This window comes from Calidris pugnax, unplaced genomic scaffold (assembly GCF_001431845.1).
Source record: "Calidris pugnax isolate Ruff unplaced genomic scaffold, ASM143184v1 scaffold246, whole genome shotgun sequence".
Classification (NCBI taxonomy): Eukaryota; Metazoa; Chordata; class Aves; order Charadriiformes; family Scolopacidae; genus Calidris; species Calidris pugnax.
Window position 1 is genome coordinate 2368402 of NW_015090989.1, and position 21388 is coordinate 2389789.

The following is a 21388-nucleotide window of genomic DNA, read 5'->3' on the forward strand; positions in this document are numbered from 1 at the left end:
GGAGGGGGGGTATCTCGCAAGGGCGCCCGGAGCGACCCCGGCCTCTTTGTGGGGCTGCGGGGGCTCCGCACCGGCGCTACCCGCGGTGGGGTCCTCCCCAGTCGCGTCTCCGGAGCGGCGGGAGGGATGGTTCCTTCGTGGAGGTTCCCCCAGGCAGGGTCGCGGCGCTGCCCGGCCCCCGGCGGAGCGGTGGGCGATGGAGGAGGGGGGTTGAGCCCCTTCCTGAGGGGCAGGGGCGCTCCTTGGGGGGGGGTGAGGGGGTGTCGGAGCCTGGCGGAGCCCGCTCCTTCCTCCCGTTGGCGTGTGCCGCCCCTCTCTGCCACCCGTGCGGCTCCGCGGAGGTGGTTGTGCCTGTTCGTTGTCCACAGCGCGTTATTCTGAGGTGGCTTCCACGAGAGCAAAGGAAGGCTTACTCAGTGTCTGGTTTAAAACAATGAGAGCGTCCATCCCGCCTGTGCGTCTTGGAAATGCTAGTAAATGCTTTCCTCTGACTTCTTTCCAAAAGTTAGCTTCTTGCCCCAAACTGCTTTGGATTTAGTTGTTGTTTTGTTTGGTTTTTTTTTTCAACTTCTGACTGAAAATGTCTGCGTCCAAGAGAGCAAAGGAAGACTTAACTCAGTGGCTGGTTTAAAACAATGATTGCGTCCATCCCGCCTGTGCGTCTTGGAGATGCTAGTAAATGCTTTTGACTGACTTCTTTCCAAAAGCTAACTTCTTGCCCCAAACTGCGTTGGATTTAGTTGTTGTTTTGTTTGTTTTTTTTTTTTTTCAACTTCTGACTGAAAATGTCCTTAGGAAGAAAAACCAGAGGTGGTGCAACCCCATGACAAAATGTTTGCGGGGGTCTTTCCTTTTAAATTCACGTTCAGATCTTTTTTTTAAAAAGAAAGGGAATGGAATGCAGAATCTCTGTAGACTCTCTGAGGCTAGGAGAAGTACCCCCAGCTTCTTGAAATTCCTGGACAGTGTGGAAATAGAAGAGTTGTTCATGCTAATAAGGGTGAACAGTTTGGATGTTACACTTCAAAAACTTTGAATTCCTCCATAGCCATGGCTGGATTATTTTTTTGTATTATTATTTTTTTTCTTTTGTTACTATTTTAAAGACACTTAAATTGGGTTTAACAGTGAAGTTCTTGAGGAGCTCTCATTTCCTAAAAGCTGAGAACAAAATGCTTCCATTATTTATTTATTTATTCTTATTATTTTAAAGACACTTAAATTGGGTTGAACAGTGAAGTTCTGAAGGAGCTCTGGTTTCCTAAAAGCTGAGAACAAAATGCTTCCACATTCTTTGGAAAACAAGAGTGGAACCAAAGACAGAGCAACTAGCAAAATAAAAATTATGTTCACGACTTCTGTCATTCTAAATCAATTTCTGGAGGTCAGACAAGGGAAGAATGTCATGTCAAGCTGCAAGGTGTGAAGAAGCAAACAAAGGATGTGAGCAACAACAACAAATTAGAGGATTTTCTTTCTAATTATCTGGAAGAAACAGAATTCTGCTTTGACCTTAAGCACAGAGCATGATTTCACTTTCTCTTTCTTTCTCAACATCAAGTTTATCTGTTTCAAACACAAGTCTCATCTTGTGCAGAACATACTTTCAGCTGTGTTGGCGAGCTTCCAGCCGCTGTCGCTGCTGTAAAACTAGTGGGCACACAGAAGCCCTCCCTTCTCCATGATACTGCAGGGTAGGAGTGTGTCGCCAACTTCTACCTTTCTCGAAGATTTACAAACTTGGCGTTTCCAGGAGGTTTGAAGATGTTTGGGAAGCACTGCAGCATGCCTGTGCCACTGTCCCCATGGTATCGTTTAGGCAATATGAAGAGATGCATGTTAACTAATCTCTAGAGCCAGGGTGAGGCACTGGAACAGGTGGCCCAGGGAAGTTGTGGCTGCCCCATCCCTGGAAGTGTTCAAGGCCAGGCTGGATGGGGTCTTGAGCAACCTGCTCTAGTGGGAGGTGTCCCTGCCCATGGCAGGGGGGTTGGAACTAGATGATCTTTGAGGTCCCTTCCAACCCAAATTATTCTATGATTCTATGATAACTGGAATTATAATTACAAAAGAGAGTAGCATGTTCATGCCATCTGAAGAACTTATTTCCCGATAAAGGACTCTACAAATTAAGAGGGAAAATTTCATAGGAAACAGCTTCTTTTTGGATTCAGGGATAGTGTCTATTTGTAGGATACAGGACAGAAGTGTGGGACGGCAAAGCCCAAGGCAGACATTACAGGTCTTTTTTTCCCTCTTCTTGGCCTTCCTATCCATTGCTACTAAACGTTGTTGTATCTGTCAGGAGAGGAAACCATTCACTTCCCATCAGGTGCAGAGCTGCACTGTGAAAGTTGAAGTGTTTTCAGCACACGAAATACCTTACCTTTTCCCTACTTTGCACAGGAGCTTTTTGTCCTGTGTGGACTGGAACACACACAAGTCGGTGTCCCATCCTTTTAGGCAAACCTCAGCTCCTTTGCACCAGAGAGTCCTGCTGCTGTTAGTCATCTGCTTCCCCAGCATGAAGCCTTGCTCCATCCCCTGCCTTTGGTCTCTCTTACATCTCACTGGCACAAATGAGGTCAAGCAGGACACACGGACAGTAGAGCAGCCCCGGGATCTGTCTGCTTATGGCATCAGAATGAGATGTTGAAGAGCCTTTAAGCTGTGTGAGATGGTGTGCTTCAACAGGGCAGCCTGCTTTGGCTGGCTTTAAAAAAAGCTAGCCCCAACTTTTTAACCATCTCTGTTGGGTTTGTGACATGATAGAGGATAGTTAGCATTTCTCTCTTCAAACTCAAATGCTGTAAGTGGGCTGCTTTACCAGCAGCCTGTCTATGTCATGTGAGTTCTCTTCATCATCTTAAAGCCAGACGTTTTTTCTCTCCTTCCTTTTTCCTTTAGAAATTTAAGTTTAAATTTTGAGGAATGGTTTGGAAGCATCTTGGCAGGGAAGGAGGATATTTAGCTTTGCAAGCCAAATGATCCAGCCTATTTTGAATCCTCTGTGTGAGAGGGGGGGAAAAGTGCATTCTCTTATAAAACCTTCTTGCCTACCACCACCTTCCCCAAACACCCACACTCCACCTGCTCAGGAAGCACTCACTGTCCTGCTGCTGCCACTGGAAGCACTAAAATTAGGAAGCATCCCTCTTCCTGGAAAGGACTTTGCTGTACTGGGAGAGTACTGTTAATGCATCCTTTTTTTTTAATGCCTTCTCCTACTCCCTAAGAATTTCTCTATAAATTCAGAGCAATTTGTAGAGTAAAATTCCTACACCCCTCGGCAGCCTGGCTTTGATCCCCAGGATGGCGGCATGTTGGGGACTGTTCAGAGAGTTGGCTGGAACAATGTGACTGCAGGTTTCTGGGCACCATGGAGGATTCCTGCAGCATTTCAGGTTGGTGCCACTCCTTGTGAGCACGCTAATTTGTCTGGATGCTTAGAAAATATATTTGGATACTTTCTCTTGATTTGTAAATAGAGATTCTTCTACCACATAAAGTAAATTTTTTCACGAAAAAAATGACTTAAAATGATAGCCAATGTCAATGAGAGATTTAATACATTTTTCTGTAGAAAAGACCATGATGAGCTTTTTTGGCTCATTATCGGCTGCTCTTGAGCCAAGGGCTGTCTCTTTGTTCCCTGCTCCTTTGGACAGCACCTGTAGCGCCAACATTGTCTTGAGGTTTTAGGTGCTGCTACAATTCCAATAAATAATAACTGGGTGTATTTTTGTTAGCCTCTTGCCCTGCTCTTAGGGATTTGTTCAAAATACAAATAGCTCTTCATCAAGGGTGCTAGAGAAGCCCCTGCTAATTTGCTTGCCCTTTTCTATATTGCAAGCCACAAATTGGTCAGGAGCTAAAGTGAGGAGTGCAGATTTCCAACAAAGTCAGGGCATACAGTCACAAGCAGGGGGTGTTGGTGTTATTGTACCATACATTTGCTGGATGCAGTGCTTCCTTACTGTCTGGTTTACTGAAATGACACACCCAGAGGAGACAGGTTCTTCCTTACAAGAAGCTTGCAATTAGGAGATGGCTCTTTCTGCAGAATGATGAACTTCTCTTGTGGGGAAAAAAGTCAAAGCCAATATAATAGGTCCCTATATAGAACATTAATGACTGTTTTCCTCAGATTTTAATGGGACAAGGATAGAAACAATAGACTTCTATTTTTTTTCATAATGGGATCAGGCTTTGTTTCTCAATACACATGGAGAAACAATTACATATCTATGTACTGTGTAGACAGTAGCAAAGCACATAAACAGATGCAGTAGGAAGTTTGCATCAAACTGCCAGAGGACTTGCTGTTACAGCCAAAGTTAGATTCTGTGAGCTGGAGGAAGTAAAAAAACAAACAAAGAAACAAACCCAAACACCCCAGAAAAACAAACAACAACAACAAAATTCCAAAGCAAAACAACTATTGGCTGAAATTGTCAAAATTATCAGAGTCATGTTTTGGGCACCTAACTCTGCAGTTTGAAATCTAATAAGCTATAATGGTGCAGTTAATGCTTCAGTCACATTGTGCAGAACCATTGTCTCTCGTGAGTAGTCTCTCTTTCCTAGTGACCTGCTTTGTAGTTCAGAATAGAGTAGGTCTGTAAACCTCTCTTCCTTGTAGGACTTCCATTGCAGACGTTACTGAAGAGTATTCTGCTAGCTCTAAACTTTACAACAGTTGATGCATCTCCCTCTTTTCCAGATGGGAACAATATGCCTAGACCCTCTTCAGGATTTCTTTTTTTTTTCCTTTATTCTTGAGCAGATGTGTTAGGTGTCCAAGATGCAATGAACAGAAAGTCAGTGCAGATGGAAGGTAGAACAATAAGTGAGGAACAAATCTTTTTCTGACAGAGGTAAGCAAATCCGCACGACTGCTAAGTCTTTTGCACACTTCCCTAAAGAAGAGGAATTACTAAAATTTGAGTCATTAGAGAAATCTGCTTGTACATTTGCAGTGAGTGTGTGGATAGGTCTCAAATAAATGTTTGATCTTGGAGTGCTTGTTGGCTGTGGAAAGTTCCTCATTTTCATTGCCTGCTCCCTCTTCACACCACCATTATTTTGCCTGCATTTAAATTCCACTCATCGATGATTAAAAGAGGGAATGAGGTGCTTGCTTTCAGCAGGCATATAAGGATAGGATTATTCCTCTTACTGACTGTGTAGAAGACGAATGTGTTGCTGCTGAATCACTCTTTGTAGGCACCATCAGGATTCTTGAAAAAGTATAGCTCTTCTCTCTGACGAGATTTGGCAGCAGGGGAGAAAGCAGCACCATCTTTTTCTTACCTTTTAACTTTCACTGTAGAGAGTACATCTGACACATTTTTCCTTCAAAGTAATTTTAGTTCCTTCAGAGCCCATACTGCAACTGTCATTGCTTTACGTGCAGTGAAACCAGCCAGCTGTGTGCCTTCTGCTGTTGATGCCATGTGAGGATCTGTTGAAAGGGCCCAAAGCGCCACTGCATTGCAGGGGATGGATTGTGCAGAATCCATCCTGCCATTCCTGTTCCTCCAGAGCAGAGCAGCAATGAGCAGTGAGCAACTGAGGCTTCTGGGGAATTCCCTGTTCTGTAGCAGAGTTTGTAACTGTGGAGGAAAACTGGCTTGAAGCAATTGCCTTCTTGCGCTGTCTTTCAGTTGTATTTCATAGAAAAAAGAGCAAGTCAGTTCATTGAAAGACAACCTTTCTCAACGTACTTCATAGACAAAGTCATAACACAGCACACGTTCTTGACCCAAATTGATTCTTTATCGCTCTTCTGCACCCTTCTCACCCGGATGGTTCTTCAAGTGCCAATGCCCCTCTTATACTTCATTACTTTAACATGTAGATTGGTGCTCTTTCTTTCTAGTGCAACAGCTGCCAGTCCGCTCCCGTATGAAGCTGTTGCTTGGGCAGTGGCATCAGCTAGAGTCTTCAGTACATTTGTTACTGGCCCCAGAAAGCATGATTTCCAGAGACACTCTTGCATGGGATGGGCAGGGCTTGGAAGAAGATGGGCATCATTACTGATGAAATTCGAGTGCTTGCACATACCATTTTTATTACTGTGTTTTACTGGTAAAAGTCCCCTTTGGCCCTAAAGTTTGCTCATCAGGCCACTCATTTCACATTGTGTTTGCTTTTCTACGCAGACATAAAATTTCCCATCACAAACAATATACTGCTACTTAGTACCTAGCTAATAAATACAAATCAAATGCTTGCTCCAAAATCTAATGTCTTGTTGATGATAATATTTGCTATTGTCAGTAGTTTATGAATCTTATAATCTCTTTTATGGGATTACCACATATTTGTTAGATGGGTCCCTAGACTATTTCTGCTTCTAATCACACACAGCAAGAGTTCAGTGGCTGATGCTGAGAACTCATTTTCCGTAATAGCTTCAGACTTGCCCTCAGCTCAAGATGAATAGATGGCTGTGAATACTAAGTGAGCCAAAAATGTTCTGGGATCTTTCTTTTGGAATAAAATTAATTTGTTGGTTTCAGAATCTCTGTTGACTTCATAAGCTGTTGCGCTTTATTAATTTTTCACACCTTATTTTTGGCTGTGTGGATTCTTTCCCATAGAACAAGGCTGGCAGGGACAGAAAAGATTAACGAGGGGGAAAATGGAAAGTCACCACTGCGAATGGAGCCTCCAGCACACCAGGTGCTTCAAATAGCTTTCATGATAATAGCAGCTGAAGCCTAGTGAGTCAAGAATAGTACTACAGGATCCTAAAACTGCCCTCCGTCTAGAGCAGGAGAAACTTGCTAGTGGTCCCATTAGGGGAAAATAGGAAATCAAGTTTATTAAAGCAAAATCAGTATGCTTTTATTTGAATTTCTATCAGTGCTGCTTTACAGTTTGGTCTGTGAGCTTTCCCTTAGAAGGCTGTGTTAGACTCTGACTTGGCAAGTGTGGAGAGAAATCAAGCTGAGAAGGAAATAGGAATTCAAAGTGTCAGACAAGCTTAGCTGTGTGCTTTGTGATTGTGAGATAATTTTGAATAGAAGATAAGCCTTATTGGTACATTACAAAAACTCACTGGCCAAATCTGATCTGTCAGAGGCTTGGAGCTGCTGCATTCCAGCAAGTATTACCTACGGAGGCAACCAGGTGGAGGAGATGAACCCCAGCAGGCACTATGGAAAGAAAGGAGACAGATCAGTCCTCATCAGAGGAGAAGATACCGTGCATTTCGGGCCATGGGAGGAAATGTGACAAGAGCTGATGGCACAGGTTGTCCTCACAGGGGGTGCTTTCTCTCCCACAAGGTTCTGGATGGGCTGGAAGCCCTCACCAGACCTTGTGCTCACACTACAATTGTTTTTCGTCTTGAAGCCCATACCAGTGTTAGGCATAAAAGAGTAAACAGGTTGTGTCTGCACTGGTTTGGGGCTTTTGGGAGTTTTATCTTTGAGTAGTCAATGCCATTTATACCTTATGGTCCTGCTGTATGTGGACTCCTTGACAGCAACCCTTGTATTTTTAGGACCCTATGCAATGTGACAGAAATACTGTTTCTTTCCTCTCCCTTCCCTCTCAACTTGTGACTTCATCTGTACCTCAGTAGATCCTTGCTTGTTATTACTTCCCAGAAAATGATGACTGCTCCCCTTTGTGGTTTGGGTCCTGCTTGATGCCCAACAAGGCCACCCTTGACACCTTCATACCCAAGCAACTCTCTTAGAACAGTTTTTCTAAAGTTTTTGCCAAACTAAAAATAGGCATTGGAAGGAAGCTGCAGAAACTTTGCGTTCATAAATGTGTCTGAGGCTGTATTATCTTCTTTAGTACTCAAGGAGTGAACTTGACTTTGTTGCTACAGCATTTGCTGCTGCCAACCCCTTTATCCCTTTTCCGTTCCCTCCCAAATGTATGGATTATTCTCTGTACCTGGGTAGAGGCAATGTGTATTACAGCAATGTGTAATTTATGAATAGAAATGTATGTGCTGGCACCACTTTTTTTCTTTGGAAGTTACTCTGTGGTGAGTTAGACCTATGTAAACAAGAGGTTTTGGTTCACCCATGTTTAAAGAACAAAGAGCTGCAGCAACTGGAAACACTGCATCTTCTTATTTAGAATATTTTTGCAAGATTGTGTTTAACATTCCTTAAACAGTGAAATAAATGTAAGCAAACATAAGGAGTAAAGTTCCTATTTCTGTGTCTTTTTAGAAAATATGAATATCCAAAGTTGTGAGGCTTTAAACTGCTTGTTCTCATTAGTCCTGCACAGCTTGTTACTTGTGTTTTGGAACCATTGCTTGATAAAGCAAGGACTAGAGTCCCAGTGTTTGAGGAGCATGCACCCACTCATACCCTGAGCTCCTGTGCGGTCTCTTGAGATTGATTGTTTAAGGCAAAGGTATGAGAAGTGGTTTTATTGCTGTGTCAACAAGTACAGGTAACACCAACAGAAAGACATGCAAATCTGAAGAAACACTTCCAACTTGGGTCCCGAGTTGAGAGTCTATGAACATTGTAAAGGATGAGTAGTTTAAGGACTTTTACAGGGCAGCAGCAACCAAGGGCAGCTCATGGCAAACAACTAAACCTCCTCCTGTGTCTGAGTACTACAAGCACTGCCAGATTCTTGGCCTCTAGTCCCATGTGGTTCATGCTTTAAAGGGTGAAATCTGTCCTATTCCAAATTTACCAAGAGGAGAAAATGTACAGGCTTTGCTCTGTGAACAAATGACTTGGTATGTGATGGCTTAAAATACTAAGGAGTGGGGAGACCTGTGCTTTTCTTTAGTTTTTTTTTCATGTTATTCTATTTACTGATTTGCTTATAGGTGTGTAGAAGTCTTTTACATTTACTTCCGTGCTGGTAGAGTCGAAGAGCCTTACGTCAGCATCACGAAGAAGAGGCAGATGCCCAAGGATGGGTACTCAGAAGAAATTGAGAAGGAAGTGGGTCAGGCGGAAGGCAAGCTGTGTACACACAGGTCTGCGTTCAGCAGGGCCTCTGTGATCCAGGCGTTCCTCGGCTCAGCACCCCAGCTCACACTCCAGCTCTACATCTGTGTCCTGCAGCAGGAGATCACGGCTGCCAGAAGTAGGTAGAGCTGTTATCACCTCCATGTTTTGGTGGGAGGGAGGGGAGAAGGGTCAAGCAGTCAGGTTTAGCTGCCCTGGGCAAGCAGCAGACATATAGAATCATAGAATCCTCTAGGTTGGAAGGGACCTTAAAGATCATCTAGTCCAACCATCAACCTAACTCGGACCCAAAAAAACCCACCAAACCCCACAACACAAAACAAAACACAAAAACATACCACTAAACCATATTCCCGAGGACCATGCAAGAAAACCAAACCCCACAACACAAAGCAAAACACAAAAACATACCACTAAACCATATTCCTGAGGACCATGTCAACCTGTCTTTTGAACACCTCTAGGGATGGTGCCTCAACCACTTCCCTGGGCAGCCTATTCCAATGCTGGATAATATTGCAATGGGTTTCATCTTTCCGAGAGCTTTTGATGGCAGTGTTGCTCTCAAGTTTATGTATACGATTGTGTTTTAGGCTATGGTGCTTCCTGTAGCATGCTTGGGTTGCTATAAAAACATTAATTTGATAAGTGGCCATTATGGCATGAGAGGGAGGCATCTGGAGGGACTGAGCCATCTTTGTGAAGAGGAGGAAAAAAAAAAAAATTACCTTTGTACCATTTTTGAGCAAACTTTCTGTGGAAAATTCCTTAGGAAACAGTGTAGAGCATGTTTTTCCATGCTGCATTAAGGAAGGTGTACTGTTAGGAATGCAGTTTCAAATGTGGAGTGAGGACATGAACTGTCTTGACTTGTGCCAGACCCTGAATCTGGAATCAGAAGGCAGGTCTCAGTAAGGTGGTATGCCAATGTCATCTCTGAACCCAAGGTTTTAAGCCTTCACCAAGCAGTGATGCACCACATGGTCATACCAGGACCCATCTCTTAATGTGGGACTCTGCATTTTGCTCAATAATGAGCTTCAGCTCCTTGGGAAAAAAAAAAAAAAAAAAAACCTTAGGAAACAGTGTAGAGCATGTTTTTCCATGCTGCATTAAGGAAGGTGTACTGTTAGGAATGCAGTTTCAAATGTGGAGTGAGGACATGAACTGTCTTGACTTGTGCCAGACCCTGAATCTGGAATCAGAAGGCAGGTCTCAGTAAGGTGGTATGCCAATGTCATCTCTGAACCCAAGGTTTTAAGCCTTCACCAAGCAGTGATGCGCCACATGGTCTTACCAGGACCAATCTCTTAATGTGGGACTCTGCATTTTGCTCAATAATGAGCTTCAGCTCTTTGAAAAAAAAAGTCCTGATTTTCTGTCTGGCTGCTAAATGAAGAACCTACTCCAGCTGGCCATACGACAACCAGATTTTCATTGGTAGCTGTGTGAACTGGGGGTATGCTTCCACTGAAATATAGAATAGCTATTGTTATATCTCTGAGGCCCTGAGAGGCCAGAGATCTTTACTAGCTTCTCCACGAGGGAGGTTTGGGTGACACGTTAGGAATCTGAATGCTATCTTCAGTTCTGGTTGGTTGTGTACCAAGATAAGGAACAAAGATTTTTTTGGAGGAGCCTTTATAGCAATGTCAGGGTTCTTCCCTCCCCTCAGGGAATGGAAAACTTTAGAATGCCAAAGGGTGAGCCAGCACATAAGGATATTATAACAGGTTAAGGTTTTATACAGAAATACTTGTTTAAGGTCATAGCAGTAGTTGCTTGAAAGACATTGCTCCTGACAGTTTGTGAGTACTTCACAGCCAAGGTAGGCTCTTTGAATAACTGTGGATCTGTGCAATTAGCAGAATTTTCAGTCACTTTGCTGCAGATGGCATTTGCTTGAGAAAGGTCACCTTTTTATTTTATTTCTTCTATTACCGGTGTTGATCTTACTGGTCATGATTGCCAAGGAGAAGCGCTGTATTCCAGATGATTAGCTAATTGCATATTGAATAACGATTTGTAACTGTCTATTACTTCTTTTATCAGTCACTACTGAGACAAATTCTGACTCACAGACTTGATCAGTGACCTTCTGTGGGTGAAGTTAAACAACCAGAAATAAGCTGGCTCACCAGGGAGTTCAGTGAACCCACCAGCAAATGCAGTAGTCATCTTGTGTCTCCCAGAAGCCATCTCTGTAGCAGGTGTAATTCTTAAATTATAGAAATCAAAAGGAAAAAAAAGTGCTGGTTTTTTCTTTAATCAGTGATTTAGGAACACTGGCGATGTCAGTTCATTTATCAGAAAAACAAGAGTCATAATCGTATTCCTCCTGTGTGCATTTATATTCTGAAATATTGAAACTTTCTTCAGTGTCTTTAGCTGGCTTATTTCTGCAGAACTACCTGTTGTCCACCACTATTATTTGGCCTCCAGAGTAAATGGTAATGATGCAGAGCACAGTTTTAGCTTGGTTGTTATGTGTACACAGCGATTCTTCTGTATAGGCACAGAACTTCAACCATTTGATCTTGCAGCATCGTCAAATTAATTTAACAGCTAGTCCGAAGTGTTGTTTTTTTTCTTTCATCAGTGATTTAGGAACACTGGCAATGTCAGTTCATTTATCAGAAAAACAAGAGTAAGTGCTGGTTTTTTCTTTAATCAGTGATTTAGGAACACTGGCGATGTCAGTTCATTTATCAGAAAAACAAGAGTCATAATCGTATTCCTCCTGTGTGCATTTATATTCTGAAATATTGAAACTTTCTTCAGTGTCTTTAGCTGGCTTATTTCTGCAGAACTACCTGTTGTCCACCACTATTATTTGGCCTCCAGAGTAAATGGTAATGATGCAGAGCACAGTTTTAGCTTGGTTGTTATGTGTACACAGCGATTCTTCTGTATAGGCACAGAACTTCAACCATTTGATCTTGCAGCATCGTCAAATTAATTTAACAGCTAGTCCAGCTCTTCTTCCACGCTTCAGACATCTTCACCTTGCCTGTTCTTTGACGCTGGACCTCCACACTGCACACTCTTTTCCGTTTGTCTCTGCTAAATTTACCACTCTCTTCTTCTTGTATTTTGATTTCCACATTTTTTTGTCTTGTGTCATCATCAGTCTCTTTTTCTGGATTCCTGTGCTACCCTGTTCTGTGTAAATTCTGCTTGGGCCATGGTAGTGAGTTCAGTATCACATGTGAACATTAAGCTGTTTGCCATCATGCTACATAGCATGGTTTGTCCCTTTCAGATCTGTTTGAAACTCATTATTTCTTCCAATTTTGAATTGAACAGATCTGAAAAGAGCATGCATCCTTGCCTAGCCCTTTGTCAAACAGAGCCGTGCTGTGCCTTTCTTCTGTATTTCATGGCGTTCATTAATTCCTCTGGATGTTTTCTTCCGGCTGATCAGATTCTTACCAGTGTCTGGCATTCTCCAAAACTGTCGTTTGACTGTATGTCAAGAATGTAAGATCAAAAGAGCTAAAGAGAGTTGCAAAAGCAGGACAAAGCCTTTAGGTTAGTGATGAAAGACATTAAATACTAAATGAAATGTTGTTGGATGAAATGCAACATTGGAAACCCACATGTAATAGCCTAATCAGAGTCCTAGTTCTAGATGTTCAGCTCTTTCTCCAGTTACAGTGTAGCTAGGAAGAAGTTCCTAGCTTGTTACTGTATGAAATGCCCAGAACAGGGCATTTTCTCTCTTGTGAGGTCTCTCTTGTGCATTGGGGCTTCACCCTGTGCTAAATGCTTCAGCATCTGTCAGTGTGTTGTCTTAGAGCCGGCTATAGCCTTGCTTGGAAGAGGTGTCTCTTGCTTGGAGAGACATCAAGCTCTGGTCCACTTAGACGCTATTGGGCAGCTGTCCAGACCTCTTCACTTAGGTAGTACCACCTGGAGAAGCACAAGGCCAGGAGGTGCCAAAAAATGAGTTAGTATTAATTAAAAAAACAGCTAGCTGGTGGTGGGCTATGCATGACTTGGCCTGTTCTCAGTGTGCAGCATTGAATACAGAAGATCCTACTTCCATTAAGAGCAATCTCTTGTAAGTTTAATGTTTTTGTGCTGTTAACAGCAGTCAAGTTATCTTTTTCAAGTGTTCCTCACAGTGATAAAATATCTCAAAAGGCAGATTTCCTACCATTTAAGAATAAAATTTTACTGCTGCAAAAGGTGCTTTTTTTTTTTAATTAAAATTTGTGGCAGTGACTGCCATCTTCAAGAATAGGAGCTTGGGATTTTAGATTAATTTTTTTTTCAACTTGCTGGTGTCACTTTTCCAGTGTGCAGAAACTGTGCTTTGCAGGTGGTCTTACCAGATATCTTAAGATATTTCTACAGTTGTTTCTCCTCAACTCATTAAGCTCTGACCACGGAATGCTTTTCTCATTATTTGCGCAACATACTTTGAGTACTTTTTGAGTATTAATAGTTGGTTTTAAGTGTTGAAATTGTAGTTAAAGGCAAAAAAAAAAAAGTATTTAGGTGTCTTGTCCTAAGTAACAAAATAAGTGCCCTTATTTTTCAAGTATTCTGATTATCACTTTAGAAAACTATAGTATATATAATGGATAATTTATGATTCTTCAGCTGAATGTAAGATTTCAGTACTAGGTATTTGTGGTGTAATTCATCTAGAGCAGAATTCACTGCCTTAGCAATTTCTGAAGAAACAACAGGTCTTGAAAAGACTTAAGACACAATAAAAATCCTAACAAAGTAAGACAGAATGATTCTGTGAGTGTGCACCTCTAATTTGTAAGAAAAAATACAGCCTAGGAGCAGGAAGAAAGAAGAGAAATGTCACCTTTATGAAGACTGCTAGAGGATTTGGGACTGTTCCAGAGGAAGATACTTTGCTTTTTAAATTTTTACTTCTTTGCCCACTCAGGATGAGTAAAAGCAACAATAATGTCACCCTCCCACATTTCCCTCTGTGGTTGCTTCAAACCATCTTTCTTGCAGACCTAAAAGCGATGCTTCAACTGAAGGTTTGGTGACAGTACTGAGCTTTTGGGAAAGGAGCAGGACTGGACTCCTGTATTAAATCAGAGTCAGTGTGACCTGGTTTCTATCAGCAGAGAAGTTCCTCTTTTGAAGGCTTGAGTTTTTAAGACAAGTTTGAGATTAATGTAGCATCCTAAAATGAAATTGAGTAATAAGATGAATGTCTGAGACTATCAAAGACTACCTATGTCTCAGAAATCAAGCAGAGTTCTAGGACAGAAGCACCCTGCCACAGTGAGTGGGTTTTTTTGTTTCTTTAACTCTGAGAATATTCTTTTGCATCATTAGCAGATGGAAGTTACTTGTTCTCTCACAGCTCTAGAGCCAGCTCAAAACTACAGGAAAGATTTTGTAAGGGGCCACAGGATATCTGGCAGCATTCGTGACTGCGCTCTTCTACTTTCAGCCTGTGTTTTCCGAGACATAATGTTTAAAAAGTCTCAGATCCAGTACAGTGCTGTAAGAAAGATGTTTAAAAGTGCACGTTAAAAATTCAAGTGTTAAGCAATTATATAACCATTTCCAGAGAATATATGCACCACCCAACTGGCATGTAACAATTACCATATAAAATGGCAAATGTTTTTCAGCTTACTGAGTGTTATTGGGAAATTTAGATATAGAGGATTAATTCATTATTTTCTAAAGTAATTCAGAGGTGTTTGAGGATTGGGATGGGAAAGAGGTTAGCTACAATGATAAAGAAAATCCTGGTAGGAAGTTTTTAGAGATCCTAAAATATACTTGTTTCTTTCAAAACCATGCTCAGAAATTAATAACTTTCATTAGAAAAAAAAAAAAAGAACTCCCTCGCTCTTCTACTTTCAGCCTGTGTTTTCCGAGACATAATGTTTAAAAAGTCTCAGATCCAGTACAGTGCTGTAAGAAAGATGTTTAAAAGTGCACGTTAAAAATTCAAGTGTTAAGCAATTATATAACCATTTCCAGAGAATATATGCACCACCCAACTGGCATGTAACAATTACCATATAAAATGGCAAATGTTTTTCAGCTTACTGAGTGTTATTGGGAAATTTAGATATAGAGGATTAATTCATTATTTTCTAAAGTAATTCAGAGGTGTTTGAGGATTGGGATGGGAAAGAGGTTAGCTACAATGATAAAGAAAATCCTGGTAGGAAGTTTTTAGAGATCCTAAAATATACTTGTTTCTTTCAAAACCATGCTCAGAAATTAATAACTTTCATTAGAAAAAAAAAAAAAGAAACCACAACATAAAAAAACCCTTATAGGCATGGCTGAATAGCTATAGCAAAGCACGGAATCCAGTTCATTTGCAGGATATTGACACACAAACTAATTGAAGGCTGCAGAAAGCACTGGTTGCTAAGCATTGCAAAAGTAATTGACTTAATCCAGAATTTCCAGCTCTGATTATTTTGTTTTATCTGATACAATGTAATGCCCTGTAGCATGACCAGCTAGCTTGGTTAATTTCATTGAAAGAAAACAACGGAATCATTTTACTCTGCTTAACTCATTTGCATTTGAAGTATTCCTTGCATGGATAAAATGCTAAGATTGAAACTAAAAGTACTGATTGGAGGTGCCTAAAGTTAGTCCCCTAAATCAGCTGTTCAGCACATTGGTAAAAACTGTGAAGAAAGTATGCAAATGCTAACAAAACCATGGGTAGTTACCGTTTCTCTATGGTATGCTTCTATGGTATGCCCTGAGGTACTTATTCTCTACACCCAGGGTTCTTACACATCTGTACCTACTTAATGTAGCAAGACAAGATTCCTTCCTGCAGTGCCAGAAAGCTTTGCCTCTGCTGCGTCTGGAGGGGAGGTCAGGTAACAGCTGGCCTCTGCCTTTGTTTTCTGCAGAAATTAAAAGCCATCAAACCTTCACAAAGTGATTCTGGGTGGATAAGAGATACAGAAATTCAATCTGAATGTAAAGATGTTTTTTTAAAGGAGTGTTGGTTTTAGATGCCTGATACAGCTACTTGTATTAGGAAAATAGATGTATGGGAAAATCCAGTGTAGACAAGACAGGTGAGCACATCTCTCTCTTAAACAGGCAGAAAAGGTGCTGATGGTTCTGGGTTTAAATTGCTTTGGCTTTCAATTTTGAGGTCCATCGCAGAGGTCTTCTGTGAGGTTAGACAATTTACTTCGACATAGAACTGCACAATCACTGAGGTATCTGCATGCCTAAATAAATCCAAAATTTCAGCTTTTCTTTCGCAGTTCTTCATTGGTACAGGGGGAGAGTAGCACCCAGTGCCTTGTGGGGTACTGTGAGAGTCTGAGAGCAACTTGGATACACTTATGACTGAGCTGTGTAATTAGCAAAGACAGCACATGTATAAACAGCCCTGGGTGGGGGGAGGAGGGAGAGACACCGGTGACTCTTAAGTGCCTTTTTTTCTTTCTAGCTACTTGGAAAAGTCACAAATGGAGACCCAAATAGGAGGCAGGGTTAGAGTAAGAACCCAGAAGTGTATGCAAGGAATGGGGATTTTTAGCATTACACCCTGCTGGGACTGCCCAGAAGTGCCATAAAGACAAGTACACCTGCGCTACTCTTGCAATGTATTTAACTTCTGCTAAGCTCAAAGTCCTGATTAGTGTTTTTTTCTTTGCAGGTATTTTTATGGTCCTTTCTCTCCTGTCAATTGTATATGGTGCTTTACGCTGCAACATCCTGGCTATTAAGATTAAGTATGATGATTACGATGTCAGTGTGAAACCAGCTGCCTACCTCTGCATCTTCATGTGGAGAAGCTTTGAGATTGCTACGCGAGTTACAGTGTTGGTCCTTTTCAGTTCAGTCCTTCAAATCTGGATTCTGCCTGTTGTGCTCGTGAATTTCTTTGGTTTTTTCTTCTACCCGTGGATCCTCTTCTGGCAAAGCAAGTCCCCGTTTCCTGAGAACATAGAGAAGGCATTGAGCAGGGTTGGCACTACCATCGTCTTGTGCCTTCTCACCTTCTTGTATGCCGGCATTAACATGTTCTGCTGGTCGGCAGTGCAGGTGAAGCTCAATGATCCTGACTTAATTAACAAATCCCAAAACTGGTACCGACTGACGGTGTATTACATGCTGCGATTCATCGAGAATGCGTTCCTCCTGCTGATGTGGTACATCTATAAAACCGATGTCTACCTGTATGTCTGCGCCCCGTTGTTGGTCTTGCAGCTCCTGATCAGTTACTGCATGGCTGTCCTCTTCATGTTGGTCTTCTACCAGTTCTGCCACCCATGCAAAAAGCTTTTCTCATCCAGCATTTCTGAAGGTTTGCTGTCCTGTTTCAAGTTCCTCTGCTTTATTTGCAAGCCTTCCACATCCACCATGCTAATGGACAAGGCAGAGGTGAAATGTCCTGAAAATACTGATGACACACGGAGCAGTAGCAAGACAATAGATTCTCAAAAGGGGATTTCTCATCAAAGTGTTTCTTCCAATGCCTAATATAACTGGAAGCAAGTAGGTGCCTTCGGAAGGTGGCAGATCACCTGCTGGGAACATTGTGTATGTTGGACATCGTGTCTTGTGGATGGGATATCTTTCTTGCAGGTGCAGCACTGCATGATGACTGACAAGCGTATCTTTGTGGAAACTTTAGTGTCTGAGTATGTGTATCTGTGTGTGTTTGTATACAGAGAGCAATCATGGTTTGGAGACTTCTGTTTCAGAGGTTTTTGCACATAGGTTTATTATCACGAGCTTATTTTGAAATCATTATAGGAGACATCCTTGAAAAACTGGCCTGATGCCCATCTTACTCAGGAAATCTGAGGATGGAAGGAAATGCATTTTATTTATTTCAGGTAGGATGTCCTTACGGCATGCCACCCTAGCATGGAAACAGAGCATAGACCTTGACTATATAGTGACTGTAGCTGTGGTCTGCTTTGATCAAATTGCAGACTTTTTTACACTCTAATCAGTGTAATTAGATAATACGTCTCTCTGTGGGATAAGAATTGGACTTCCACAATGCACTGTAGTCTAGGTTGCCAAGAAACAGCCAATTAGCCAGCACTAATACTGAAATGCGACTGTTACTGAGAACAGCCAGAGGGCTATTGGTTTTGCACTGTTTTACCCTTCATATTTGCTGCTTGTTAGTAAGGGTATTAAATTTAACACCCTAATTCTGAAATAACTTATTTTTCTGACTTAGTAATTTATCTAATTCTTTGTGATGTTCTGGTGTTAGGGTGATGTTCACTTTATATAACTTTAAATATCTAGAAGTTGGGCAGAGAGTGTGAACTAGTTATGTAGGTGCTCTCCAGAGCATACCTCCAGGGAGTAATTAAACCGATCTTTAAATGTTCTCTGAGGCAGGTGATATGAATCATTCTCGGGAGACCTATTACTCAGCATTAACCAGATGCCTTGACAATTAGTTTTGACTCTGTCTCTCTTTAAGATGGCTGAAGTTCAGAGATGAGCACTGCCTTGATTGCCAGGGGGTTTGTAGTACGCCAAGCCGGCAACTCAGTGGCTTGTTACATGGACATAGAAGACACTGAGTCTTTCTTTTTGAGGCTGTGATATATTATGGTTAGTTTAATATTGATAGTTCAAACCTCTCTGACTGCTTTACCTCAGAAGTACCACAGGCTTGAAATCCGAAAGAGGAAATGGAAGTCGTTGACTTTTTCTTCTATGCACTATATCACCACAAATAAAAGTGTTTCTGTATTTTACAAGTTGCTCAGAAAGTTTTAGCAGATGAACAACCAAGAATTTAGTGGAAATTTAGAAAAAACCACACAACTGTATTTTCAAAAATTAAGTGAAAGCTTTTTGCACTTTATTTGCTTGGCACCTTGCATTTCTTTTGAGTATTAGACATTATGGCTGCTACTGGAAACAAATAATTCATGACCCAAAACATCTCCTATTGTCTTAAGCTTAGCCTCCATCCTATTGTCATGGAGGATGTGAAGTTCTTCAGTAGGAAGGACATCAGCATCATTCTTATTAGAACTGTCTCAAGTTTGGGTCTGAGATCACTTATAATGAATGAAATATGTCACATGCAATGCTGCAAAGCATTGTCCTAAGCTTAGCCTCCATCCTGTTGTCATGGAGGATGTGAAGTTCTACAGTAGGAATGACATCAGCATCTTTCTTATTAGATCTGTCTCAAGTTTGGGTCTGAGGTCATTTATAATGAAATATGTCACATGCAATGCTGCAAAGATCTAAGCTGTTTTTATTTTTTTCTTTACTGCACTGTAAATGAATGTCTTCATAAATCAGTTTTATAATGGAGTTATGTTTTTTACTTTGCTTAATATGTATCTCTGTGTGATATGTGTATGTAGACCTCATTATGTTATTGGTGGGTGGTAATGGGAATTTTTGGCCTGAGCTTGCCATGGGAATGTACCTCACGTATCTGGGGAAGGCACCAAACCTCTCAGTTTTAATTTCTCTCTCTCTGAAGACACTAGAGTATTTCTCTCTATTTCTGTGTGTAGAAGTACAGTATAGTATTTCTCTGTACTTTTTTAGATGTAGAAGAGTATTTCAGAATATTTTTTTTTTGATAGTGAATCTGAACAAGTGAGAATGTAATCCTTGCTTCCAAACCTGCAAAGTTCAGCACATAAGGCCAAATTTTCAGGTGTTCTTTGCTAAAACTAAATATCTGACTTTATAGTTGGATACTCATCAATAATCAGGGAATTATGGTTGTTGCCTATCTACAGATGTACCTAGGTCTGAAATGTTAGGCTCAAAAAATAAAAAACTGAAAAATAAAGGTGGCTTCATACATAGAAGTATTTCATATCTAAAGAGAGAGCTCTCAGATCCTTAAAGCAAACTTTGGATGGTGTAAGTGATTATGTGATTTTGCCATTTGGAAACAATGGAAGCTTTACAAACCTCAGCCAGTGAAATGCTTGTGCTACAGTGAAAAGTCTACAGTAGGAGAGTTACACAGCCAGGAGTTCAGTATGTATACGTAGGGAGAACCATTTCACTTCACATACCAATCATGAAGACTACTGTATATGCATATTTTTAGAGAGTGTGCCATAGTACTTCCTATTTTTATACCAGTCTCCTGAAGTGCATGCGTAGGGAACTGAATATTTAAATCACTGTTATGAGAGAAAAAAATAATAGAGGAAAGAAAAAAAGAAAGATTTGTATGAGTTCTGTTACTGTCATATGGTTTTGCCTTAGTTGTGCAGACTAACCAAATGCAGTTTAACACTCCAGAGCCCTTGCTTTTGCTGTGCCTCGTGTCACCACAGCACAGAGCGCAGATTAGCTAACAGTGTTGCTGCTCTATGTGTGTTTTGATCTAGCTGTGCTGCCCTTACTGGTGGAAAGAAGGAACGAGAGGGGGTCATAGAGACAAAGCTACTCCCTTAAGACCAGTGTTTTAAAGGACAAGCTTGTTTTTCTGAAGTGTGCTGCGGCGCTAGGAGAGGCAGTTTTTATCAGGGCAATGAGAGTCTAAGAAAGTGTTGTTATCAGTACACCCCGTGGCTGCACTGAGAGGATAGTATTAGCCACAAAGGATGTGTGTGTGTGAATGACAGATCTCTTGCTGCAAGTTTACTGCAGTTTTACTCTCCTCTATGAATGTTAGAGGCGTATGTGTTCAGTGGAAGGGTACAAGGCTACTGTTAAAAACTGTGCTCGCTAGAGTAGTCCTGAATCACACAAAGGATTGCTCAATAAGGATTATTCACATGTGTAAAAGATCTGATACATAGGTTTTCTTTTATACTTGTAAAACAACACAAATTAAAATGTTGAAACACTTCCTTAAGTTGTGTTGGGATTAGTTCTTAGTCCTCTGCCTTCAGAAATTCAAGGCAAAGGTTATATAGCACTGTCATCTGTCACTGCAAAGTAGAAGAAATGTTTTCAAGCAGACCTGACAGAAGAAGAATCTGTGGTTTGATGTGGGAGTTCCTTACCCCCAACCAGTGGTGCTTCCAATGCTGTTTAGCTGGTTGGGGTCTCGGAAGAAAATTTTGTAGGAGGCAGGCGGTTTGAAAGACCAGTGTTACAAGATTGGTATAGGTTATTTATTGTCAGGATGAGAATATTGAGTTGATTTACATTGAGAATCAGAAATAAATCATTACATTATAAAGGATCTTTCAGCCTTTTTCTGCACCCTTGTTTCATGCTTATCTGGATTTACCGTATGCTTGCCTCTGACCTTGGGAACAGCCAGCAAAATCTATTGTGGAGACACATGAATGCATAAAAACTGTATGGCTGTTATAAACACTGTTAAGTGTTAAGTGTTTATAAACTTGTATAGATAAAATACACATATATTTTATAAATATGGGTGCAAATAGACACATTGTAGCAAATTGTAATGTGTGCACATCACTTAAGAGGAGCAGTGAGAAAGGAACTTAGAAGGCCTGGTGGTG

General features: G+C 41.2%; 1 protein-coding gene across 1 annotated transcript in view; it reads left to right on the forward strand.

Moving 5' to 3' along the window:
* The window catches only part of LOC106894993 (membrane transport protein XK-like), a 61363-nt gene extending 42631 nt beyond the window's left edge, over positions 1–18732 (forward strand). The window contains exons 5-6 of the mRNA XM_014954059.1: positions 8822–9084; positions 16606–18732. Of these exons, the coding sequence (XP_014809545.1) occupies positions 8822–9084; positions 16606–17432 (1090 nt within the window). The 3' untranslated portion in view covers positions 17433–18732. The remainder of the gene's footprint in view (positions 1–8821; positions 9085–16605) is intronic.
* Positions 18733–21388: the final 2656 nt, after the last annotated feature.